The sequence below is a fragment of the Ptychodera flava genome, assembly GCF_041260155.1.
Source record: "Ptychodera flava strain L36383 chromosome 3 unlocalized genomic scaffold, AS_Pfla_20210202 Scaffold_25__1_contigs__length_14229661_pilon, whole genome shotgun sequence".
Classification (NCBI taxonomy): Eukaryota; Metazoa; Hemichordata; class Enteropneusta; family Ptychoderidae; genus Ptychodera; species Ptychodera flava.
In genome coordinates, this window is record NW_027248279.1 from 9,466,684 (window position 1) to 9,493,543 (window position 26,860).

General features: G+C 37.2%; 3 protein-coding genes and 1 non-coding gene across 4 annotated transcripts; all 4 read right to left on the reverse strand.

The window, feature by feature from the left end:
- Window positions 1-1,194: 1,194 nt before the first annotated feature.
- LOC139125401 (uncharacterized) lies at window positions 1,195-3,681 on the reverse strand. Its single transcript, XM_070691488.1, has 6 exons — window positions 3,641-3,681; window positions 3,312-3,362; window positions 2,988-3,130; window positions 2,263-2,530; window positions 1,994-2,089; window positions 1,195-1,430 (listed from the first exon to the last, which is right to left on the reverse strand). The coding sequence occupies exons 3-6, from the start codon at window positions 3,063-3,065 to the stop codon at window positions 1,195-1,197; spliced, it is 678 nt and encodes a 225-aa protein (XP_070547589.1). The 5' UTR covers window positions 3,066-3,130; window positions 3,312-3,362; window positions 3,641-3,681.
- A 5,365-nt stretch (window positions 3,682-9,046) lies between these two features.
- Window positions 9,047-11,763, reverse strand: LOC139125497 (nephrin-like). The gene is made up of 4 exons (XM_070691561.1): window positions 11,701-11,763; window positions 10,301-10,672; window positions 9,763-10,080; window positions 9,047-9,291 (listed from the first exon to the last, which is right to left on the reverse strand). Exons 1-4 carry the CDS (start codon window positions 11,738-11,740, stop codon window positions 9,281-9,283), a joined length of 741 nt encoding a protein of 246 aa, XP_070547662.1. The 5' UTR covers window positions 11,741-11,763; the 3' UTR covers window positions 9,047-9,280.
- An 8,342-nt stretch (window positions 11,764-20,105) lies between these two features.
- Trnar-acg (transfer RNA arginine (anticodon ACG)) lies at window positions 20,106-20,178 on the reverse strand. The gene has a single exon. It is a non-coding gene; the product is annotated as a tRNA-Arg (tRNA).
- A 3,668-nt stretch (window positions 20,179-23,846) lies between these two features.
- On the reverse strand, window positions 23,847-26,193 carry LOC139125538 (uncharacterized). Its single transcript, XM_070691603.1, has 3 exons — window positions 25,828-26,193; window positions 25,277-25,447; window positions 23,847-24,119 (listed from the first exon to the last, which is right to left on the reverse strand). Exons 1-3 carry the CDS (start codon window positions 25,976-25,978, stop codon window positions 24,085-24,087), a joined length of 357 nt encoding a protein of 118 aa, XP_070547704.1. The 5' UTR covers window positions 25,979-26,193; the 3' UTR covers window positions 23,847-24,084.
- Window positions 26,194-26,860: the final 667 nt, after the last annotated feature.

The window sequence follows — 26,860 nt, forward strand, 5'->3', positions numbered from 1 at the left end:
CATTTATCCAAGAATGCCTGGGCCATTCCTTTGAAAGACAAAAGAGGGACCACTTTTTCAACAGATTTTGAAGACTGGACAAAAACCAGAAAAACTACAAACGGATCAAGGCAAAGAATTTGTGGACCACCTTTTTCAGAATATTCTGAAGAGTGAAGACATTGAATTTTTCACAACCGGAAATGAAACGAGAGCTTCTGTGGTTGAGCGTTTCAATCATACCCTGAAAACTAAAATGTGGAAGTACTTTACCAGAAACAATACCCTAGGCTACCTGTCGGTTCTTCCTTAGCTAATGCAATCTTACAACAACACTTGGCACCGCAGCATCAAGAGAAAACCAGTGTCTGTCAACAAGACCAATGAAAACGAGTTGTGGGATCTCTGTAGAGTGACCATGAACAGAAAACCGTGAAACCGTGGGAGAACAGGTGAGAATCTGCAAAACTAAACATATGTTCAAGAAGGGTTAACTGCCAAATTGGACAGAAGAAATCTTCCTGTGTCGAAAAGGACCTCCGATCGACCACCTCTTTACAAGCTGAAAGATTTTGATGAGGGGGAATTAGAAGGTACTTTCTATGAACAAGAACTACAAAAAGTCGTCAAGAAAGAGGATGACGTCTTCAGAGTAGAAAAGTACTCAAAACAAGAAAGAGAAAGGGCAAATATGAATATCTGGTCAAGTGGTATGGTTGGCCATCCAAATTCAATAGTTGAGTAAGGGATCTGGCAAAACTATAAGAGGGGTGACTCTGTCCGGACAGTGACAGTCTGACCCCAACTTTCATCATGGCTGAACATCCATTTTTCATGATGCTACGAAGCAATGCATGCGTTGACGTTTTCCCAGACAATGCAGTGACAGGCTACACTGTGAAATTACCCAATCACATTTCTTTGCGGGGCGACTGGGAAGTGGCATTGATGGACATACACTACCCTTTTTCTGGGTACAATGTGGTCGAGGACAGAAACCTGCTCGCATTCGCAAATCAGGATCATAGACAAAGACTTGTCAAAATACCTGCAGGATACTATGATGGTTTTAGAACAATGCTGATCACTCTGAGAGAGCAAGGTTTACCCGACAACATCGAGTTGACTTTCGTCCAGTGTCTAGGAAAGTAGCCGTTGATGTGAGTGAGGGTACCAGCCTCTACTTTCTACAAGGTCTGGCTGAAATCATGGGATTTATCCAAATACCATCTTGAGGCAGAAGAACGATGCACCTTTGATGTTCAGTGTTCGAAACCTCTCTTTTCTGTATGTGTATTGCAACCTAGTGGACGCCCAGTTGGTAGGAGATACCTTTGCACCCCTGTTGAGAATAGAAAATGTGGAAGGGATCCATGGACAGATGATCAATTCACCTTCCACACGCCATACTTTCTTCCCCTGAGAAACCGTGAATTTGATACGGTAGAAGTCTACATAAGAGACGACATGGGTCAGAAAGTGTCATTTCAAGGTGGGAAATTGATCGTGACACTAGCCTTCAAAAAACGGCGCCCTACACTATTGTAGCCTGAACCATGCCGTATAGACGTAAACTCTATGAAAGCAACCGAGCCACATACAATAAGTTTTATTTGGATCAGGTGGGAAATGGAGCATCATTCCAGGGAGCAGCCGTGCAGACAAGATACGCTTGGGTGGTATCTTAGGGGGCCTCTTCCGTGCAGCCACACCACTGCTAAAACAAGGTGCCAAAGTCCTAGGGAGAAAGATGTCGAAAACTGGACTCAACATTGCAAGTGATGCACTCAGTGGACGTAACATCAAGCACTCAGCAAAAAGACGGTTGGTGGAAGCTTAAAAAAGTTGATGACAGGCAGGAAAACCTACCAAATCTTTATTCATACCATATGGGTGCACTATGGATTGTGAGAATATGGCACACGTCTCAAATTGACGGGGAGTAAAACTGAAATTTTTAAAAAATGACGTGATAAATACGTTTAGAAATGGGCTGCATATCCTTATTTCTCACCTTCCGTAATGCAACATCCAAGGTATTCCACTACTCCCTTCAACTTGGACGATGACACCATAACCTCAACTTCTCGTTTGAAGTCACCTTTGTCTTCTGCAAAATTAAAATGATGTCAAAGAGTACATTATACGATTGTTTTAAAATATATTATCCTATTGAGATATTTTGCATGTGTATGTCGATTTTTCATTCATATTGGTACGGACTTATCCCTTTCGTTCCTTTTGCAGATTGAGCTTATCAAAAAACAATCTCTTTCTGCCTACCTATGGCAACTGTCACGATGACGTCACTTACTCCATCTTTCCCGCCAATAAACCAGGCCTCCCCTGTCATTGTCTTACTGAAACGTCCCTCACAAAGAATGTCCTTCAAGTAAAGACGACTTCTAGGGAATTCCCGCATAACATCTCCAAACTTCAAATACATATTGTCTTTGCTCTTCTTATCTTCTTCAAGACTTGCATGCGTAGGCTCTATGTCAAGGTCGATATACTCAGGACCTTCGGCTTCCTTAGTATTGCCAATGTGTGACTGCAGGGAAATCGAATTATAGAAAAGTTTTAGACACAATATTTAAACCACTGCGATCGTCCTGAAGTAAAACTAAAAAAAGTAACTTCTTATATTGGAAGATTATCTTGCCAGATACAACTATTTTGCCGAAAGAAGAGAATGTTGGTGACGACTGATAAGTCGATCTTTGTTGCAAATGTGACTCGGAATATGTACCCTGTACATTGCAAATAAATTAGGACCTACCGCGTTGATGTTATAGGCATGACATGCTTTATCCCGATATCAAACTAAATTCTTTCAAACCTATATAAAAAATTCCCTAAAGATTTACTTCCCTTCAATGCAATTTGAACAACGTTTACCCAATACAAGACCTAGTTTAAATGATTTCCGTACCAGGTACAATACTTGAACCGTTACTGCGATGTTGTCAATATAGACTGTGCCATAAAATTAGTTAGTTAAGCCTTACCTTTTTCGATAGAGCTTTTAAGTCACGGCCTTTGACAAACATTAAGGTGAGCGTCAAGATGAGTAGTGCCAGTGTCATAGCAAATAGGCAGCCGAAGACGATGGACAACGTATTACTGCACTCACAAGGCTGATGGGGAAAAACTACATATTTCGAAAAACAGAAAAATAGAAGGTGGCCGTCAGCATTCCATTTTGTCAGTTCAGGATGAATGTCAACACTTAATACCGTCTCTTACTTACTTTGAGATGTAAATCGACTTTTGCTTTAGCTCCTTCCTGTATCAAACAAATTTAGCGAAAAGTTGAGTACATTTGTTCTCACCTGTTTTCAAGGTCACCGGATAATCCGAAGTTGCTGCCACCGTGGAAAGACCTGAATGTAAAACAACATTGAAAATCCTCTGAACAACGGTAAACTATAAAATGACTTCGGTGTTGAGTTGGCAACTCCTGAATATTAGCCTCATAATTTTTAAATTAAAGGTATTTTAGTGAGATGAAATATATGAGCCTTAAAGTATTTTCGGGTAGTTTCAGTTGGGAACTAAACATACTCATCAAACTTATTAACAGGAGGAAAGCTATCTTGCTCTTAATCGAATCATATCTGAATTCTTTCTGGTTGTAACGGCTAAGCGTCAATTTTCTTACCGGTATAGGGATTTCCCGTCGCATTGGCTACCGTTGGTATATCTGTAAACAAATCAGTTAGAGATGTGCATTCAGTATACACTGCAGTTTTGCAATATCAAAGAAAATTGAACATAAACTTTAAGAACGAGTGACATAAATTTCTTGTGGGGTGGTAGTTGCAGTTGTGAACTAAACATAACAAAATGAAAAAAAAATATTCGGCAAATAGACAGGCGATATCGGTCGCAAGTTCTAACGATCAAGAACCTCTTTCTCTGAAGTAATGACATACTTATCAACTTATTAACAGGAGGAAAGCTATCTTGCTCTTAATCGAATCATATCTGGATTCTTTCTGGTTGTGACGGCTAAGCGTCAGTTTTCTTACCGGTATAGGGTTTTTCCGTCGCATTGGCTACCGTTGGTATATCTGTAAACAAATCAGTTAGAGTTAAGCATTTGGTATACACTGCAGTTTTGAAATATCAAAGAAAATTGAACATAAACGTTAAGAACGAGTGACATATTTCTCTTGTGGGGTGAAAAGGCAATTCAATTAGAAGCAAGACTCTGTGTACACGAGCTTCATATTTCTCCATCAATGATGAGTATAAAGGAAGAGTATTGTAAGCTTTACCTGGCAGGCAGCAGTAATAAAACATGCAAACCGCGGTCGATTGAAAAATGAATGTGACAAATCAAATTCATTTATAATTTACCTGATCGTTTATTATCTACTGTTAATATTTCAATTCATGTTTCGATTAAAACGTTTGCACTCAAGCATTCCTTTATAAGGTTAGTACACAATTACACTATTTAAAAATCAAGCACACCAGTTCAAGATACACTAGTTTATACCCACACACATAACCACTTACGTTAACACATACATAGATACATACAAAGACACATAGATACATACAAAGATAGATACATAGATAGATACATAGATACATAGATACATACATACATACATACATACATACATACATACATACATACATACATGCATGCATGCATGCATGCATGCATGCATGCATGCATCCATCCATCCATCCATCCATCCATCCACACACACACACATACATACATACATACATACATACAAACATACATACATACATACATACATACATACATACATACATACATACATACATACATACAATGCAGCCTGGCAGGCACATATGGATAACCATTATACTGATAAAAGTTTCTGTTTGACAAAGAAGAAGTGGTCAATGACCTCACCAAGGAAATCAGATTGAAGTTCAACCGATATCTGTTAAGAGTGCAAAACTAAGCATACTTAACATGATGTATGCCAACAGGCACTCTATAGTGCGTACTATAAAGATACCTGCGGTTTATCAGAAAAAAAGAACTGAATGACTTGTTTTAATGGTAGGACACTTTTCACTGCTTTATAAACAATCTACTCTACTCTAAAGCATTACTTTTATAGTTTCTGGATGAATTACAGTACTAGTATCTGGGTTGTACAAAATCTGACCTGGATGAGAGGTGACACAAATAATGGTACCGCACACTGATTTGTACGTAGATAAACAAAACTATTCATATGACATCATCAAGAATTGCGATATTGGTAAAATGCACCTCTTATCTTAAATGGCTCGGTACCCGTATAGTTAATGAAGAACATTGCAATAGAAGTTGCTTGAAATCAATTCAATCATTATCATACATGCTATGCCTGTATTGCCATTCTCCTATTGTTTAGACGGTACTAGTATGAATCGGTATTTTAAGTATAGGATAAAGCCCGAGTACGAGGGCTCTTCTGGTATATAGGCTAAAGTCAAACGCAACGATAAAATGTCGAGGCCGCAGGCCGAGACATTTTATCGTAGGGTTGGACTTTATATACCAGAAGAGCCCGAGTACGAGGGTTTTATCCGACTTAAAAACTATCGCCCCTAACTAGACTGTGTGAACTAAACTGATATATTTTCGTTTTCAATGTGTTTACGTGCCACCGCGTGGAATGTTCAACAAGGCATATAGCTTTCTCTGTCTGCGCACCTTCTCTATGGAACTCATTGCCTCCTGATATTCGTAATGCCAGCTCCGTTGACTGTATTAAGCGCGTTTTAAAGACTCACCTTTTTGCAAAGCACTATTACTAATGTTTTGGAAGGTCACCATTTTACCGGAACCGCTGATGCTTGATTTATTTTACGTTTTCTGCTACTTACTCTGTATAATTTTAATAATGTGTTTTGTATTTTGACTGTTTTTACTCTGCAGAAATTTCATCATTTTTAACCATTTATGTTTTTAGCCTATTTTGATTGTTTTAACATTTTAGTTTGTCATGCTTTGCTGGTGTTTTATCAATTTTAAATGTGTAAAGCGCACTGAGACGTATGTGTAGTGCGCTTTAAAAGAAATAAATATTATTATTATTATTATTACGTCAACCATCCCCTTTGTCAATGTAACATGTTTAGAATATGAATTAAAACTTTTATTTGTGAAATAGCCTTCCAATGTAATGGAACATCCTATAAATGCCCTAGGGCACATTAGTTTAAATGCCCTAGGGCACATTAGTTTATGTTTGTACCACAGCAGATTTTGTGTTGCAGCTGGTTTCCGCTGTGTTACCAAATTTGAATATTAAAACGTACCAGATGTCTACAGAATATGACATGTTCACTTTTGATTGGACAGTACTTTACTATGGCGCTGTCATTCGTTTCTGGAATTTGGTGACCAAGGCTTTACGAGCAGATAAAACACCCTGAATTGAGCACTCTGATTGGTCAATCAACAGTAGATAGTTTTTAACTAGTGAAAATACGAATAATATTTTCACTGTAATCGAACTACTTACAACTACGCATACGTGTGACCTTCGTGGTATGTTCACGCACATTTTGTAAAACTGCTGCGCGAATAGACTTGTGACACTCCGAAACGTCATTGTGAATGTGATTATGGCCAAACTTTTGTTGTTTGCAGTCAGTCCATGGGCATGACACTTAGGTACAAGTACAGTTTTACCAAAACCAAACAAACAAACGCATTGAAAATTTGTATGTTTTGCAACCCCAACACCTGTCATCATTCACGCACGGCCAGTCCTATACGGTGTGTTTTCATGTCATGTACGCTGCGCTGCTGAAGATTAATACGATCTGGGTTGACAGAACTGCTATACGACTCGGAAAAGTTCCCTATATTGACGAGTTTAAGTATCTAATTGGTGAGATACATCGTTTAAAGCCATAAATAAGCTACAAAATCCAACCGCACTGAAAATACTCGCGACAGACAAGGTGCATATATTCTATTTCCGATTTTTACCTGTCATATCAGTAAGATTCACAGGTCATCGTGTCCGGTGGCACCGGTGCAGGTTTCGGAGACAATGTAAGATACTAGGGAAATAGCTTTCGTTGAGGTTGTTGTGAAAGAAGTTAATGTCTGTTTAGGCAAGCCAGTCACGAAAATATACGAGCAGACGATGACAATACCTTTGAAATGTTTTATTCGTACAGCAACAAAATCACAATCGAGTTACAACGCTTCAGCTTACAGGCAACTCACTTCACGTTTTCCCTAATCCGCTCACAAATTCCTTTCTAAGATGGTAAATTCGGCATATTTGACGACTGAGGACATGTATAATTCTTGGAGATAAACTGACTGGTACGGCTATTATATCCACTGTGCATTCATAGATGTCGCAGAGCTGCTTGCTCTGTGCTCTCAGCTGCTCGATCGAGTTGAAATCGAACGTTGGCGCGGCGCGAGTATTTTGACCCGATTTTGGCCGGCCTCATAACTTTCGTGAAGGGATGAGTTTATGTTTCAAAACACGACAACACACTCATTTTACACACCCAAGCCTATTTTTTTACGTCCACCGCCATTTTCAAACTGAAAATTAATCTTCTTCAAAGTGTGAAAACCTGTGTCGACATTTTAATATTAAATTGTTCGCTTTAAAGTGTGCCACAAACCCTCCTTTGAAGTGGAATGGCCCAACAGCGGAATAATAACAAGAAGTGATACGATTGTCATTACTCTTATCAACCAACTTTTTAACAGTACAGCAATGAGCAAGCAACGTCGATTTCAGTTGATTTCGTCGCTAATTTCGGAACGTCCGGTACGTCCGCATCCATGTATGATAAAGGGGTTATTACACGAAGTTTGGGCGATACCACGTCGTATTCTCGTGATGTGTCCGCATTTTGACTTGTTGCTGCGCAACTCGTCATTGGACCCATCACTCGAATACAACGCGGTATCGCCCAAACTTCGTGTAACAACCCTAAATAATACACATCTGCCAAGGACGAACAAAGTAAAATAAGATATTGTGACGTTCTCCTTCATGAGTAAGGCTGATGTAATAACCTTACGTACCTCACTTTAGACAATCAGGACTTCGCTAAAAGGCCATGAAACACTTTATTAGCTGAACGAAATGGTAATGTCTTACATTACACATCTAACAGTTTTTTAAAAAAAGCAACTGCGCACCACAACACAATTAAAGAATCGTGCTTAGAATGTCTCTCACTTAAACATTGATAATTTTCCTTTGTCTGTATTTTGAGTTCGTGTGTAATAGTAAACACCTATTGCCGGGTCATGAGGGCTATAGCGCTCGTCTATTACCCAGAGGGACCGTGTGTTACCAGAAACAGATCGCTATTCCCCGAGGCCGTAGGCCGAGGGGTATAGCGATGTGTTTCTGGTAACACACGGCCACGAGGGGTAATAGACGAGCGCTATAGCCTGAATAAAGACCAGGCTATAGGTGTTTTATAACACACCACATGCTCATGTTGTATTGTTACATAGTTTTTAATGTGTTTTGATATTTTGCACCGCAGCAATCCATTGTGAAAAGTTTACTGGGCGATGTTTCCACAGCGGTTTCAGTTGTACGTGGTACCACTATCTTTCAAAAAATATGCTAAGCATACCTAGCGACATCCTTAGTTGCACTTTAATCTTTTCCGTCGATGAGCTGTTCAATTTCCTACGCTGTTGGAATGTTGGAAAATGTTGGAAAATCTGTTTCAGAGAATGTGTCGTCACCTATCCGGGCCCAGTCGCACATCACGTTCTAGTCACCCGCCATTGTTGCAAAGCTGCAGACGACACTACGGTCACGTGACCGGGCACTTTTCCAAATTTGGGCAGAACTATTTCCCTAGGGAAATAGCTTTTCAAAAAATACCCTCTGACGTCACTTTTGTCGATCTGGTGGGGACTAGACGTATCTATTTTCTCGTCACGTGACGTATTCTGGCGAATCGCGACACGGAATGAGCATGTGGTGTGTTATAATTCATGATATCTCTCAAGCTAATATAACATAAGGACAATAGCCTGTCATGGTTGGGGATCCCCGATTATGAAGAAATGATTACTCACATGTTTTTTTCACGACTTCTGTCAGTGATGTTTCTCCCTTCACATTACTTGCATTACAAGTCACAGTGACTTCATCATCTTCATCTTCATCTGTCAATGTCCATGTCCTGGAATTACCTCCAGTCTGACCATCATCACTTTCCCAGGAATATGTAATCTCATCAGGATTAGCACGCGCATCACATTTCACAGTTACTGTGCTGCCTTTCCAGCTTTCAATACCAATGGCGTGGATTACAGGGCATCTGAAATTTTGAATTGTCATTTATTTATGGAGGAACAGGAAGCCATGCTTCTTTGTATCAGTTTATGCTTATACCTTTTCTGCCTTTGATTGTTTATATCCCATCTCAAAGCTTGCTCGAACTCTAATTGATCAGACTTGTACATAGTTTCCCAGTGGCATGTAAAGGTCAACCACGTAATTACCATCCGGATATGAACGGAAATAGAAATATACAATAATTTATAATGCATAATGACAGAGCTTAAAAATTTTAAAAACAACTTTAGTTATGAATGAGCAAAATTTGTACAAAAAAAACAAAGCAAACACACTTTGTCGGCCTTCAGACAATGACGCTTTACGTCATGAAATATTGTCTATTTTTTCGATTGTTTAGGAGATAAGGAATTAAAAATGCTTGTGAGTTTATTCACGTCACGCAGAATGATTTCAAAATAAAAATCTATGCAAGAAGCACATGTCAACTTACGTTCCACATTCATCAAAATCTGTGCACTTCTTGGTGTAAACCTTTCATGTTGAAATGATTGACACTTCAGATACTGTTGGTCATCAGAAGCATTGAATGAATAAAGAAGACGACTTTGTGTGTCGTAGAGTCTGGTGTCGTCTCCAGTTTCTGTCGTTGTGTTGTCACTAAAACGTGTGATGTCATTGTCTCCTATTGTCCACAATAGATCAGCTGGAGGGTTCCCGGATGTTGCTGTGCATGTAATGATCACTGGAGTACCGGCTTCGACGGTTTTTGGATCCTCAGATTCATTGATGGTAACACTTGTCACTTGATCTGAAATATAATTACAATATAACAGGGTGGATGGGAATGTACAGACATCGACTTTCATGGAAGTAAACAGTTGTGATTATAGATTTATCCTGCCAGACAACAATTAAATTGAGTCATTGAGACAACTATTCTGCACACATCTCGTTAAAATGGCAGAGTTGAGAGCAATAATATATTGTTCGAAATTACAAAATAAAAAAAAATCAGACACTGAACTCACATAAAACATATAGTCTTGCATGAGGTGCTGCAGGACTACTTGCTGTAGCAGGCCAGCAGTCATAGTGTGCATCTTCATCCAATGTTGCCGAGTCTACAGTGAGTTTGAAGAAATCATTGTTCTGCCCGCTACTTTCATAAGAATACACATTTCCATAGTTTTTAGTAAAAGTACAGCTTCCATAATTATAACAAACTGCTATGTTGTCCCAAATGCCTCCATCATCCCTGCTTCTTCCCCATTGTATCGATTGAATACCACCACTAGTATCCAAGGTAACAGTGCAGTTGAAAGATGCAGGCTCTCCTGGGCTCACATAGACAGTGTCTGTCAGTCCGACAACAGTCGTTTGGGCGTCCGAATGAAGAACAACTACAGAAATACCAGAATTGTCACATCAATTAAATATTTAGCAAAATTGATCTGCTATTGCGTGTTTAGTATTGATTGGGTAAAAGCAATGATTCTTGATAATTTATTGTCCAAAATATTACAAAGACATGATAATCGACGCTTGTATATATTTGCTGAGACACAATTGAACGAAGTTGTCCTGATGGGAACCTCCCTAACATACCCATTTCTTCGGTTGTCTTTAAAAATGAAACTCTCCTGTGTTTAAAGAACGGGATACTATTTCAATAAGAATGCACAATTTGGCCGGAATTATGGGCATTAAAATGATGCCTTTGACTTGTGAAAATATTAAAATCGTGTCTGTTTGAGGGTTAATATAATTTATGCATACTACTTAATCAATATTCGGAAATAAAAAGCTATATCAGCTCTTGGACAATTGTTTACTTTTCAATATAATAGGCGTATTGCCTGATCGTCTGACTCTCAACGCGGATGTCTTCTCATGTAGGTATACCAAGGGAATCGGATCAATCTACTTGAATATTCCACCACATTATATGCGTACAAAGTTCGGTCATGACACAGTATGATTTACAATGTGGGGCAACACAAAAAACTCATTCAAATTTTTGCTCAGTGAGGATGACCTAAAGGGAAGATCTTTAACAACAATAAGTACACTTTGGTGACGCTAATACTAGAAGTCAACAATTGGGCTTGTCGGTAAATTATGTTATGAGCGTACGACAAAATTAGCCTCGTCTCTGTAACTCATCGATTACTCAATTTGTAAAGTCGTATCATGGAATTTCACCATGAAGTGAGAAATCGTATCTGTAGAATAAATAATATCACCCATGTACCTTACTGTACCTTACAATAACCTAGAGTTCCATGTACACTGAGACGAACAAGAAACGGGTACAATTTGTGTAAATTTAGCCTGTGACAAGTTCAAGTAGACTTACCATATATAATATTCAAACAAACAAAACAGACAGTCGTTTATAAAATCACACTAATGCACAATCTGTACTCACCGCACAACACAATTACGGACGATGTTATAACGACTGACATGATGGCGCAGCAGCCCAACTCAACGTGACATCATCAGTGTGTACCGGTATAAGCAAGGATATCCGGGTTCATGACTTGTTGATTGAAACAATACTCGTGACTTGTAAGATGGACAAAATTAGAAAAACTTCCCCATAAATTTCGTTATTCTGTAGTTAAATCATCGACTTTCAGTATGTTTGTGTCAAGTCAATAAATAAAAATAAAATGGGGAAGGAGCAAGCGCGTGTAGCCTATGGTTACTTTGATATTGATATTTGTATTGCATATCGCAATCGGTCAATAGTTCATGGATTGATGCCGTGCAGATGTAGATAAATTCGTGTAATTGTGTAGACATTGCATGCTCCTTTCATTTGAAGGGTATATCTGAAGGTAATTAGTACAGAGTGAACGTCCGATTGTTTCAGAGAAAAGTTTCATGTGATATGTAATTTTCAGAGTACATTTCTCTTCATTAGCATATACCCTAGACTTGGGTCAAGTCTTTGTTTGTTAACGTATGAGTTGGGTGAACGCAATGATTTGTGTTCTCGTTACATACAAAAAATATGAATGGATGCAAGGGATCAGTTGGGTGAACGCGATACGGGGTTTTTCACTCGGAATCCACTGAAACTAACTCAATTAAAGCTGCAAGCAGCGTTGGCGGGACCCATACGCAGTTTCCAAGGTTGAGAGTACTTGCACTTATGATATTATGTGCAACTTTTGAGCTTCCATGCGTCTCATGTGTAAAGAAATCTCTGGACTTGTTGTTAACACATGTGAAAATTACCTCTAAAAGCTCACAAATCTGAATTCCCATTTAAAATGATTTTGAAAAGTATGCTTGATAGAGAGAAGCGAACTAGCATTTTAATTAAAATTGAGGTATACCATCATTGCTCACTCTGAAAATTAACCATGTGTCCTATGGGTTCACAAATCCTTGGACAAGTTGTTGCACAAACTTGTGAGTATTTAGGTAGTAGTGGTGGGCATATCGACTACGGGATCGGTAGATCGAGCCGAAAATCGACCTACTCAGCAGACTAACCAGCTAAGGAGCGCCATACGGCTTCTTATACTACAATATTTCAACTTAGTGTTAATAATGATATATTATCAAATATCTAGATTTCACATTGATGCCAAATGCAAATTTGGAAAGGTAGACGGCAACTAATGTCCCTAGTACAAGTCCAACAGTGGGAATTAACAGTCCGGTCATTTCCAAAATTGACGACGCTATAACATAACATTTTCTTCCTATTATTAGCGCGCCATCAGTTAAAATTGTATTTCTTGGCAACCTCCACATGTAGTCGGGTCGCAGGTAGGGTTCCCATGCACCCCATGGATATTTTTTTAACCTACATATTTGTAACCCTTAGGGTCTATAGTTAATGAATTTTGATGTTCCAAAAATCAAATATTGCCCCATGGGGTTCATTTGGCGCCATCTTGGCCGCCATCTTGGCCGCCATCTTGGATTTCAACAATGGGCTGGGGGTCACATATTTACCACTCGACGGAAACAGAAACAATAAATACTATAAACGTTATATTTTAGAAAGCCAAGATCATGGCTTTTCATTGATATATAACTTGATGGGATAAATTAATATTCGAACGTCGATCAGATTTTATATCGGCCATTGACCGCAAATCGTAAATTTGCTAAATTTCAAACCCAATAATTAAGTTCCCGTTCCTCCAAACAATTATCCTCAGGTATTTAAATATTTTTCGGAAGAACTTAGAGCAACAAACAAGAAAAAACAACATTAAAAGTATGTGTCTTGAGATTAAGTGGGTGCATGAGCTTGTTTTCTTAATAGGTAGTATGCCACATATCCGTTTGTAATATAAGGGGTAGAAAGAGCGCTGTAACATTACTTTCATAGCTCCAGAAATCTTTCGTACTGAGACATAATGTACATCAAGCTGATAAGGACACAGAACCGTGTATGCACATTTAAGTCAGTGTACGCAATGTTAAAATAAAAAAACGGGGAATTTTCCTTGTTGACATTTGGCGACAATGGTCAGCATATTATGTGTGCATGATGTACTAGGGAGCGCGTAATCGAAAAGTAGAAAGCAAGCGACAAATTTTGAATCATTTGAAAACTGAGCGTCACTATATCAGTAGCTTGATTCATTAGAGCCATACTGAAAAAGTAAGGCAGACCGCTAAGTAGCACAAGGCGTTCGACTGCATTCTTCCTTCTTAAAAAAAACAAATCTGACGTGTACTCTATACATTCTTGCTATACCATGATCACGATTGGATGTAAACATGTAAGGTTGGTTTGCACTACATACACAGTTACGGAGACATTCGTGGTGACACTGTCTACAATTGCAAGTCAATGTAGAACAGGATAGACAGCAAAATATGCGTCTGGTTTGTTGTCTTTTAAACAACGAAACCGACAAAAAATAATGAAAAAAGGGGCTTCCGGCAACATCATGATTGGTGAATTTAGTTAAACTATCCTGATTTTAAAGCTTTTTATTTTTCGTATAGGCAACTACTGGCAAATCCCAAGGAACTCTAGGAAAAATCATGTGTGATTTCATTGATTTTGACCATTACATGTAAAGAAAGCTACCTACTGAGTGAGGTGTTGGCTAAAGATGGACGTACTGTCACACAATAGTCACTTACATGTTGACGAGCAAAATAACTCCTACATATTCTGTCCATTAAACAATAATCTTCTTTGTTGATTCGTCATCGAAAAGATAAGTTCCCATTGGACGAAATTTAATTGAATATAGCTATAAAAATTAACTGTCAATGAACTCAATTCAATTCAATTGTATTCATTAGGCAGCAGATTTTAATTTTTTATCGCAAGGTAGTTTGTGGATTGCATTTTATTTCGCCATACTTTTGCAAACAAATTTACGAAAAGCTGAATTTCTGTGAAGTGGTGTATCAGTCACGTGATTCTCTAATATTTGTGTCAACATATGTGATTCTTTAATATTTGTGTCAACATATTCAGTTTCTTAGAAGCATTTCATTTGCATCCGTTTTAAAAGTCACACACTAAAGGAATGGTTTCCCTTGACATTTGTTATTAAATAGTATTTTCTAACGGTTTTACAAATGACCAGTGATATGATTTACTGATGTACCGAAGAGATCGCTTTGCGCAGACTCATTAGAATAACAAGTTGTATCGTCCGCTCATAGACACAAGTAGAGTGCAAATTTACCAAAGGATTGTAACATGGAGGATATTTTATATTTAAGCGTGAAGCTCTACGGTAAATCATGAAGTGTCGGCAACCAAACAAATTGTGGAATTTAGCCGTTAGCAAGTTAATTCGAAATCTCTTGCAAAAATAATCTTTATTAAATTTTATTCATTCAAATAATGTCAGTATTTCTCATAGTGTAAAAATCACATGTATGATGACAATTGATCAGAATAAAAAATTAAAATTGACATCGAGCACAAGAATTTCCTCAATTACAATGCTGTGCAGAATACATAAAAATTACGAAAAGGCTTTGAATTAAGTATACATTTTGAATATATTTTCTGTTCACAATTGTTTACAACATTCTAGTAAAATCAAAATCATGACATCGTCGTAATTGCTCATTTTTTTGGGTCGTTATTTTGATCTGTAATCGTTTGATGCTGTGCGATGCAGAAAAACAGAACAATTGTAAACACTGGGCCCGAATATGACAAGTGTGAGCTAAAGGTAGTTTAAGACATTAATGAATATTTTAAGATCAGTAGCATTGATGGAATAAATGGAAAAACCGATAAAAACACTGTTTTATACCTTACAATGAAATTACATCAAAGTGAGAAAGACATGCCAGTAAACAGTAATAATATACCACTGAACATGCATCAATGAGATTTTGCAATCGTTTTGTCTATCTTTGAAAAGCATTAAGAAAACTAGCCTTCGAATAATATGTACGAAAGACTCGTTTATTGAATTGGTTACGTGTACAGGCATAGAACATATTTCATTTACTCTCGCTCAGTTTATGAAATTCCGAATACAAATTAATAACATTTCAACCTATGTACAAAACCGTTCTTACTGCAAGTGTTTCTGAAGAACAATGATAATGTAATCAATAATTTGAGTTTTAATCTTAAATCCATTTGATTGTGTAACAGATAGCTTCAACATGACCAAAAAATAGCTGAGAGAGATGGCTTCAAAGTTTTGATTAGGCAGTTACGAACATCTCTTAATTTTCCTTAGAAAACTTTCTTTAGTTTGAAATTTATTCGCAAAACATATTCATAAGCAAAATATGGTTTTTGATATTTCGCGAAAATATATGATTGGCTATATCCGTCTCTTTTTGTAAAATCACGTCTTTCTTCCTATCTGAGACAATGGAGCCATCTTCCTCGGACGAGTGTAACAGCGCCCTCGTTCAAAAGGACCTCACAATCTGCCCGATAAGCGCTTTTTGCATTCGTGATAATAGGACAAGTGGGTTTATGTCGGAAAAAGATGTTGATATATAGACAAATAAACAGTTTGCTGGTAGATCAATTCAATATCAATTCATCATACATCTAATCAGTTAGTCCATTCGTTCAACTTCCAGCCACAGGTCAATAAATCCACCATTTACTTGTAATTTGTGTCAAGGCTACTGAGAAATTCATTTTAATATCAATACTTATTTATGCAGCTAGGTACACATGTCACTTATCTTGGTTCGGTGTCAAGAACATTCATTGATCTTGATTGCATTTCTACACCGGTTTTCCTAATACATTTTATGTTGGAACAAGTGTCAATAATGGAAGATGTCGATTAAATATTCAAACGTCACAGTAGTGGCCCCTTATCAATTGCCCTTGCCTTTCATTGAATTCTACATCGGACGAAACACTTTTCTCTGGCCGCCGTGAAGACTGACATGTGGCAAGTCAGCCTTGTGAGTACATCAAGGCCAGCCTACACATCTCAACACTGTAGAATGATTTGTGAATATTATTTATGCCCTTTCAGAATCAAAAATAGAATTTCCCCTGTCAAAAGTTGAAAACAGAATCTACAGAACAAATAATTATCAACGATAATTCGCTATCCATGTTAGTACACTTGTTGCTCAAATTGGCGAAGTAAGCACATAAACGTTTAAGTTTATATTTTGATTTTGTGCACGCGCTTTCGAGGCACACGTTGTAGTCTTCAGATAGTGCCCAATGGCCGCACTTCTTTGCACGCTCAATCTTGGCTTCGTTTCCGCGTATGTGATTGTTCAAAATTATGACAGGTTTTGCCTTCGCCTGAACCTCGATACATGAATACCACGTTCCGACGACAAACTGTTCAATTGGAAGCCATTGTATCTTCAAGTTGTACGTATCTTCGTGTACGTTTGGCTGAGTAAGATTTGTTCTGAACCCTTGTGGTTGATGTCTTCAGTGTTTGAATTGTATTGATCCAAAATTGATTGCAGCCGCTTGATGAGTTCATCCCAAACTTTGAGTGTCCCGGATGTAACATTCAGATATAGAAATCCGCCTGTCACGTTGTAGGATGGTTTAAGGCCATCACAGTTATGCATGGCTATCATATCGAAATCCTGAGATTTAGATAGTGATGTCAAAGGATTGTTGACCCAAAATGCGTCTGCCTCTGTGATAAATACAGGAATGTGTTCGTTTTTCAAGAACCAATCGATAAGAAGTGAGCGATTAAGTATAAACCTGTAGTAAACAACCTACCCATACTGCATTGCGTTCTCCACACCAAACTCTTGCAGCGCCACGTTCAAAGAAGGATTCCACTCTATTAGATGTCTGTAGGATTCAATATCGCTGGTAATGAAAAGAACCTGTGGTAATACCAGCTTACCAAAACACTGAACATTGCAAATCCATCTTTTAGTAATGTTAATTTATGCGAAGTTTAGAAACTGAAGATTAACGAAACCATACTTGCTATGAATTTTTCTCGCCAGGGTGGTAACGTTGGAATAGATAAAGTATCTGGCTCCCTTCTCAGCACAGTCTCTCCGAAAACGAGGCTCGCCACATTCGTCTCCGCTGCCCCGACAAAATTCACCGATAGATATGCGCCCACAAGACAGAATACAATAATGATAATATTTTCATTCGTGTCGATTCTTTTCCTAGAAAGCAGTAGCATCGTCAGGTATTCACGTACAATTCGGCTATACAGATATGTAAACCTGAATCCTCTTCACTGGTTGACGTTGTCCTGTTACACACTGACAAATAAAAATATTATTGAGGCAAGTGAAATGTTACTCCAACTCAATGAAAACTCATATTCTTTAAAATGTTTTAGCACGCTCAACGAATCAGAAGGATTTCAAATTTCTTCAGATTTCCCTCGAGGAAACTTTAAATAATGTCCATCTTTAGAATCAACTATACAAATCAAAATTTACCTGAAATTTACTCCCTTTAATGTGGCAGCATTATTTCGTTTATTAATATATAACTTAATTTAGAATTGTTCACTTTGGGAAAGAGCAAAATTTCGATATCACATGTATTATTGACTGAGCCTAAATTAAGTGTTGTCACGGTCAGCACTGTGCATACTGTGCCACGAGTCTCTATATCATTGTTCAAACTGAAGACATTGGCAGCTTGTATGTTTACTCAGGCTTTTACCAAAAACAATGTGTCGTGGTCTAAAATGTCATCAAAAACAAAGTCCCTTGAATATTAATACTCAGAGAGAGAGAGACTGTAGGACGTTTTTTAAATGTGAGGGACATCACATGCACATAAAGTAAGTCGATATCCAACTTCATCATCATTTAAAGTGATCAGTGAGTCTTTGTTTTATTTGTCATTTTAGTCCTGCTAAATAACACTTTTGGAAAAATGTGACCACAGATGAAAAGAGTAAACTAAGAATGTACGCCCAAAAAACACATAATTTTAGATTAGAACCCTACTTAACACGTCACAAGGTGAGAAAAGGAAAATTACTCACCAAACTTCGCATTAGCAATCATGATCTAGCAATTGAAAAAGGGAGACACACTGTTCCAAAAACCCCAATTACTGAAATATACTGCAATCAGTGTAACACCAACAGTATTGATGATGAAACACACTTTTTATTAGTCTGTCAGAAATACAAAGTCCAAAGAAAGAACTTTTTCAGTAAAATCAATTTCCAAAACGATACAACTGAAAATCAGCTTATTTCTCTACTAACAAAACAAGAGTTATCTTTTAATGAACAACTTGCAGATTATATTTTTATTTTATATAAACAAAGAAATGTCTAGTTATATTTATTATCAGCTACTATTATTATACTGTATTACTTTATCTTTATTGGAGAAAAATTTGAACTTATTTTTGTATCACACTTTTATTGCCACAAATGTGATGTAAATCCTATATTTACAAGCAAGCAATAAAATATTATTATTACTGTATTATATCACTCTATTGATATTTTCAATGAGAAAAAGAAACAAAAATATGAATAAGTCTATAATCATAATAGACATAGAGATAGGATGCCAAATCAAAGTCATTGAAGTGTGAGATTTATAAATTTTGGTCAAAAATATTGAATACGAAATATTAGGGTTTTACTCTTATCACAAAATAAACTATTATCCTTGTTATAGCTTAGTTATCTCAATGACCAGGACGTATATTCAGACGATGCATAAATACAATAGTTGCTACATTCAGTGGTGTTTGATAGTTAAATACAGCAAGTATGCACAATATGTAAATTTATGCAAAGTACCCAAATCATAGCAAAAGTAGCTTATGCCTCCCTTGGGCAATTTAGGTCCGGATACGGTCAAAATTATTTGTATTTTTTCTCCTGAAATGTAGTGCTATAAGTCGTCGGCTCATTTTGGCATTATTGTTATCCAGTCAAAGGGTTAAAAGGTAACATATCACGGGACACAGCCAGTTTAGAAACCTTCCTTCTTACTTCTTTTAGCTTGAAAAAACAAACCCAGATATCGAGTTCTTCGTTTCTGTTCAAACAAGGGCATACATCACATGGGAATATGTTAACGTGACCAGGGGATGCAACCTTCAGCCGATAATGTAATAACGCTTAACTAGGTCAATTCTTGTCTATGACCTATATAGTATTTAACACTGTGTGTCAGGGATAGCAGCATAGCTATTTCAGAAGTTTGTGTGGGAAGATGATAGGAAAGTGAATACAACATTTTAAACTATGTGAAAAATATAAACGTGAATTCGTACTGAAACATTGGTGTTTCCAAATTATTACTGATTGCCTGAACCTTGATTGAGACACCTCATTGAAAGCCTTCTGAAGTCGGTGACTCCATGTTTTTTTTTATTGAAGAAAAATTGCGGTTTTTGTCAAAAAACGTGAGCATATCCGAACTTGCCAGGATTCGACCCTGGAATCTTCTGATCCGTAGTCAGACGCGTTATCCGTTGCGCCACAAGCCCGCTTACTTCCTTTATAATCTTTGAATACCGCGACATGCATCGAAGCGTAACAAGGGACAGCTGCATGGGATTTCAAAGTGTTGGTTAGACTTGTAAAAGCGCCATGGTAAAAATCGTACCCCTTGAGAATGAGTATTAAAATTCATGAAATTTCAGCGTTGAGTGTAATATGTATTAAGGATTTGTGGTCCGCATCACATCATAAACGTCGTAGTCTTCTAAACTTTGCAAGTTAATGCTTTATCGCACAAGTGTTTTGTAGTGAAAACCGCCTGGCTAAATCCCCCGATCTTAAAAAGAGTGGCTCAATAACCGAGCTTTATCTGTTACAGTTTTTCTAACTGCAATCCCTCTATACGCTGTAGAGTTCATAAAGCACTCGAATACAGAACTTGGCATTACGAATCGATCACCAACTACTTTTATCAAATCAGTTTATATAAAATTTCTTGCAGGGCCATTATCACATGACACAAATGTTAACGCGACCATGTTGCCATTAGTTCAAATATTACTTCCCTGAACTTTACACGCTATCCTACCATGATTATATTTCACGTTACTGTCCTTGAAGATCTGTCGCTACCACACAAAGTTTAAACTAACTTGACACTGAACAGAGGATGAATGGTACGTAAAGGCACGCTCGTCCAATCATCACATTTATGCTTATTTTATGAACAAGATCAGAAAAACTTCATCATTAAAAGTTTAAATGACATTGTACACACGTACACATTACTAATTATCCGTAAAATATCAGCGGGTTTCATGTGAAATCATTAACAAGTTTTCCGTCATAAGCTACCTTCCGTGTTCTTGGTTTAGAAACCTGATATCACAGAGAAACCATGTACGCTTTGGATTTCGACGTCTGTTAGACGAAAACCTGATCGCAATGACACGCTTGTAATAACCTCTGTTTATTGACCTAAGTGCAACTGGACCGTGTTGTCGATTGTCAGAGATTATATTATATTATATTATATTATATTATATTATATTATATTATATTATATTATATTATATTATATTATATTATATTATATTATATTATATTATATTATATTATATACATTATATTATATTATATTATATTATATTATATTTATATTATATTATATTATATTATATTATATTATTATATTATTATATTTATATATTATATTATATTATTATATTATATTATATATTATATTGTTATATTATATTATATTATATTATATTATATTATATTATATTATATTATATTATATTATATTATATTATATTATATTATATTATATTATATTATATTATATTATATTATATTATATTATATTATATTATATTATATTATATTATATTATACCACCTTTGTTCGGCTGCTTAGCCTAGATGCGAAAATAACAGTGCTATATTACTAATATAACGCTCTTGGATCGTGCGCGAGCTCTCATCTGGCGGAAAATTCCAGTTTTAATTTCACACTAGTCAAATATTGCTTCTTTTAAAAATATTTCCACCAATGTGAGGCTGGTAATTACACTTTTATAAACATTTCAAGAGAACTGGACGGGACTTTGCATGACGTATCTATAAGACAAAAGGGATTCTAGATTTCGAAGAGTGAAAAAATAGATTATAAACGATGACGAAGTGGCGGTAACCATAGCAATGCCAATAATTATAACCATGTCGTGTTGTCATGGCAAAGTCATACAATTCCAAAGTGATTTCTTATATCAACTTTTGACCTTACAGATAGAGTCTTCCTTTTTGAATCATACACGGTTAATGTCAGAAGTCACCGTACCATTGTGTTGTTTTACCAACCAGGGATTTAATTGGTTAACTTTCATATTTAATTCTTATTGTAGTCATATTGGTATTTATAACAAATCACCTTAACCCTTTAAAAGTTTACCCACAAACCTTTAATAAAACCAGCTTTGGGTCATAGTGCAACATTTAAGTCGCAAACACCGCCTCACGGAAGGGGAACTCAGATAGAAAACTATCACCTTCATCAGGTACCTTCACTTTGTCGCCACTATCTTTATCACTATCTTTATCTCTCAATATTATGCATTGTTTTCTACATGCTGAATTGTAAAATGAATGACTTATTCAACTTTTCACATCTTTTGCATCCTCATTATAATCTTGCATTTATTCTATAATATTTCCGACAGTAACTTGTCCCTATTTCGTTGATTTATACAAGTGACAATGTACTAATCTGCGCTGACAATGTGCAGCCACGTGTTGCATGCACATCTCCTGAGTACTGTAGAGTATGGCCAGCGTTCTTGCTGAATTTTCATCCCCAGATTAAGGAAAACGGTCATTTGAACTGCGCCTGTGCGAGTTTCTTATTTTTTTTTACAAAAAAAGTATATTAGTGCACGATATCTAGACGACCTCATCACTATAGCTGCAAACATTTACTAGTAAATTACACGATGTAGATTATGACAAACATGTTTTAACTTTCATCAATCACCATCGTACCTTGGATGCAGTGTTTTCATTGGTCGTATGGGTCCAACACGACATTCGAGCGTAGTTCCGACGACTGTCTCACTTTAACGAACAAAAGCCTAGAATGGTCCAAGTGGTTATCTACAGTCTGTTGTGCGAGGAGACAGAACCATGAAATCTCATCGACTGACGTGTTACTTCAGGGATAACGTTCTTAATTAGGAGACAAATCAGCAATGTAAAACATTATCTCGAATACATTGTGCCACAGCTTTCCTGATAATAGTCTGAGCGTTGCTGCAATGAATAAGCATATCTCTTCAGTTGACTCTTCTCAACCCTTATATGATATCAGAAATTCTCAGCCAACATTATTATGCTCAAATTCTTCCACAGTGTTCAGGGAATATACAAATATCTGTCACACGATTTATACAAGTATCTGTCACATTGTTTATACGAGGGACGTGAGATGTACGTCGTTCTCCTGCAGCTGAATTAGTCAAATGTAGAACTTTCTGGAAGTCATGTTTACTACAAATGAAGATATTTTTAGAACAGTAATTATTCTAGATTGTTGTTCTTGTGTTCACTGGAGCGTCTTTAGTATAAATACAGGAAGGTACAGATTTTTAGTTAGACTATTTGGGATTCACGTCAAGACTTCCACGCTGAGAATTATGCTCTGTGAACTCTGCCAGGTTCGGACCAATATCAAGTCTGCAGCCAGAGACTTCCCTCTTGTGGGGACTGTAATTTGATAGATTTATACCGTCCAAGCTAAGATAAGTGCCTTGTGGTTTTTATATTTCACTTGACTTTATTTTCATTTTAATAAATTTATTTTAAAGAATATCGCCAGCTTCACCGCCTTTTTCTGTCGTAACAGACGTCACAAAAACAAACAAAGAAACAAAAAACAAACAAACAAACAAACAAACAAACAAACAAAGACACCCAAGACATTTCTTGTGACAATCACACAAGAAATATACTCATAGGATATCATTAATATGCGATGCACTAGATATCAGATAGTTCTTTGTACATTTTTATTTCGCCTTTGTGTTTTGCACATTCCATGGAAAATTATGGCTGTGTATTTATGTCAAAATTTACGTATTCACTGATCACGCTAACTAATTCATATTCAAAATCGTTTACGAGTAAGTACTACGTTGCAATAAAAATTATCTTCTCTTTGAGAATGGTAGTATCTTTGTTTGGTTTTGTTGTATTTTGCCTTAAGCGAAAGTCTTTTAATTAAAGACTTCTTCTTTGTATCGATGACGTCATCGTCACAGAGGCTGTCTTCAAAATATCTAAAAAGCAACTCTGTGATATTGTTTTCAGTGAGGGCGCTCGTTTCAAACCAGTCTATTATCCTTCCATGATCCTTTCATATCTTTTGGTGTGATCTCCCTTCGTGGACTGTTGCTTTGGTTACCAACCAAAAATTATATTGTAGTGTCTGTTTCCTGTGAATAAACCAGAAAGAAATTGTTTTTGAACTGTAGATAACGCGGCCATGGTAAGGCCATAACATCGTCAATTTGGTAGGTACGGCCATGGTAAGGCCATAACATCGTCAATTTGGTACGTACTGCCATGGTAAGGCCATAACATCGTCAATTTGGTACGTACGGCCATGGTAAGGCCATAACATCGTCAATTTGGTACGTACGGCCATGGTAAGGCCATAACATCGTCAATTTGGTACGTACGGCCATGGTAAGGCCATAACATCGTCAATTTGGTAGGTACGGCCATGGTAAGGCCATAACATCGTCAATTTGGTACGTACGGCCATGGTAAGGCCATAACATCGTCAATTTGGTAGGTACGACAGGAGCCGGGCTTTTCAACTCTTGCTACAACTAACTCTTAACCGCCCAATATTATCCATCCTTTACGAACCATAGAATGCAACGATACTTTTTGTAACGCAAGAAATTAATGTGGCATCCTTCGTGTAGTTTTTAGTAAACCAATCTGATTAAAATCAGATGTAGAGTACGGCGGTATTTTCTTGTTGTTGCCTCTCACGAGTAGCGAATGGCGCCAGCAAGAAAATACCGCCTAAGTATGGACGTTGCCGTACTCTACATCTGATTTTAATCAGATTGGTAGTAAACCAAATTACGGGAAATTTGTCGTTATTTTTTTCATGTTTGAGGTCACGATATTGACGTGGTTGCACAAGGTAAGACATGTACAATACTATTGTAAGGCGTGTGTATAACATAACTTCCGTGGAGGTAGTGTTAGGTATTCAAGGTGTACCCTCTACGGGTTTGATGTATTCAGGAAATCAAATTATGACGTTCTCAAACGTATCTTTGCCCTCATAGCAATATTGAAATAACTAAGTAAAACAACAAATAAGTATCCTTAAATTGTCTTTGTCACACACAAACACTTGAATACTCAGTAATTAAAACTCATCATACAGACACAATTGTATTGTACGTGTTCCTCAAAAACACACACCACAACTTACAGGATCAACGAGTGATGATATCAGTTTTTGAATTTTAAGAATATTTTCTTGTCGCCTTATCGCAGAACTACAAACATGCAAACTTATCTTACTTAGTAAGGACTAACCAGGAAAAACGTTGGAAAGATGGCCTACCTTTGAGTCTTTTGATGGCCATGCATGTTTCTATGGCGACTTCCAGTGATTTGATGTTGTCAACTGTAAACCACACCATGAACAGTTTGAATCTGGTAATCCAGAACTTCCTTAAGCCACGGAACTCCACCATACTGGTTGTATTGTCTGCCTTCAGTTGAAACCGACGTTCTAGAAGTAAAACAGTGCTTTTCGCATTAATGAAAGGATGATAGCGTCAATATTGAACCCAATCTGATTAAAATCAGATGTAGAGTACAGCGACGTCTCTGTACTTGCGCGGTATTCTCTTGCTGTAGTGAGAGGCGACAGCAAGAGAAAACCGTGCAAGTACAGAGACGTCGCCGTACTCTACATCTGATTTTAATCAGATTGTATTGAACCAAACAATGCATGACATAATATTTATCAGATATCACTGATCGAAAATTGATATATTGTGTAGATCAAGAAGATCAAGGGTTCAACAAGTTTTTAAAATCTTGCAGCAATGCAGGTATTTTCTAAGCCAATAAGCTATGCACTCGATATGCTATAAAATACGCCATTACCTGATCTTTGTACAATATGCAAGCTTCTGTCTTCTTCAGTGCTGTGTGAATGACGACTGCATTTGTTGAACGTGTAGCGGCGCATAAGACCCGACGAACCAGCTGACTCGCCTCCAATGACTATCAGACTATGCGTCTTGTTGGCTGGCATGGTTGCTTTCGTTGAAGTTTGCTTTGGTGTCACTGAAAAGTCTTTGTTGAATTAAAGACTCTGAAGACGTTGCGAGTATTCCCTAGATTGGTGATGTTTGACGTTGCAGTAGTAATGATATCTGTTCTTGCGCTTCAATGTGCTAGCACAGCAACCTGTACCATCGTTTATAACGACTACGATGACACTTGTGAGGTATCGTCGTCATCGGCAGTAATTCCATGATCATTATAACCTGTCAACGTCATGTTTTATGGAAGGACACGGAAAGCTTACTTCAGAAACCTTGTTATACCAGCTATAAGATTTCCTCAGAGTTCACGACGATTGACCTTCCTCATTGACCTCGAATGCACTTACTGGTATCATGTGAAAGAGTTATAGAGGCCTTGAATGTTAGTCACGTGACATATAAAGTTTTACTCCAATCTTACAGTTGTAGTCAGTCTAATTTACATTGCAGTCCTGTAGCGATCATTCCAATGATTTGAAATTCATGATTTTTGGGATGAACATGGTTAGCATCGTTATATTAGAAAGATAAACAATTTTGTGAGTCAAAACTGTCTTACTCGCGTACTTTACTAAGAAGATTAATACTGTTTCGCGGTAGATATATTAAGTGAATAGCCTCGTGGGCGCGACTATAGGTGAGTTTTATGAATAATGTTTTGAAAAAAATACAGTTATATTTCAGAAATTTCGGCAGAGTCGGACAAAGAGAGACTTAAACTCCGACGGACACACAGGCAGACAGACAGACTCACAGAAAAAAAGATGACAAAAGCTTGACGGAAAGACAAATGATGCCTTTGGTTTTCTTGGCAATCCTTATCGTCTAAGCTGGTGCTTTGTGTCCCATACTCATTTACATTCAGCAGA

Excerpts from the sequence above, each read along its gene's own strand:
- LOC139125538 (XM_070691603.1), bottom strand. The coding sequence starts at position 25,978 with ATGCCAGCCAACAAGACGCATAGTCTGATAGTCATTGGAGGCGAGTCA. Across the intron at positions 25,448-25,827 it reads GCATATTGTACAAAGATCAG|AACGTCGGTTTCAACTGAAG; the intron begins GTAATGGCGTAT and ends TTTTACTTCTAG. Across the intron at positions 24,120-25,276 it reads GGCCATCAAAAGACTCAAAG|GAAACAGACACTACAATATA; the intron begins GTAGGCCATCTT and ends GTTTATTCACAG.
- LOC139125497 (XM_070691561.1), bottom strand. The coding sequence starts at position 11,740 with ATGTCAGTCGTTATAACATCGTCCGTAATTGTGTTGTGCG. Across the intron at positions 10,673-11,700 it reads GTCCGTAATTGTGTTGTGCG|TTGTTCTTCATTCGGACGCC; the intron begins GTGAGTACAGAT and ends GTATTTCTGTAG. Across the intron at positions 10,081-10,300 it reads TGCAAGACTATATGTTTTAT|ATCAAGTGACAAGTGTTACC; the intron begins GTGAGTTCAGTG and ends ATTATATTTCAG.
- LOC139125401 (XM_070691488.1), bottom strand. The coding sequence starts at position 3,065 with ATGACACTGGCACTACTCATCTTGACGCTCACCTTAATGTTTGTCAAA. Across the intron at positions 2,090-2,262 it reads CATCGTGACAGTTGCCATAG|AAGACAAAGGTGACTTCAAA; the intron begins GTAGGCAGAAAG and ends TTAATTTTGCAG. Across the intron at positions 1,431-1,993 it reads TGGATGTTGCATTACGGAAG|ACTTCTACCGTATCAAATTC; the intron begins GTGAGAAATAAG and ends TCTCTTATGTAG.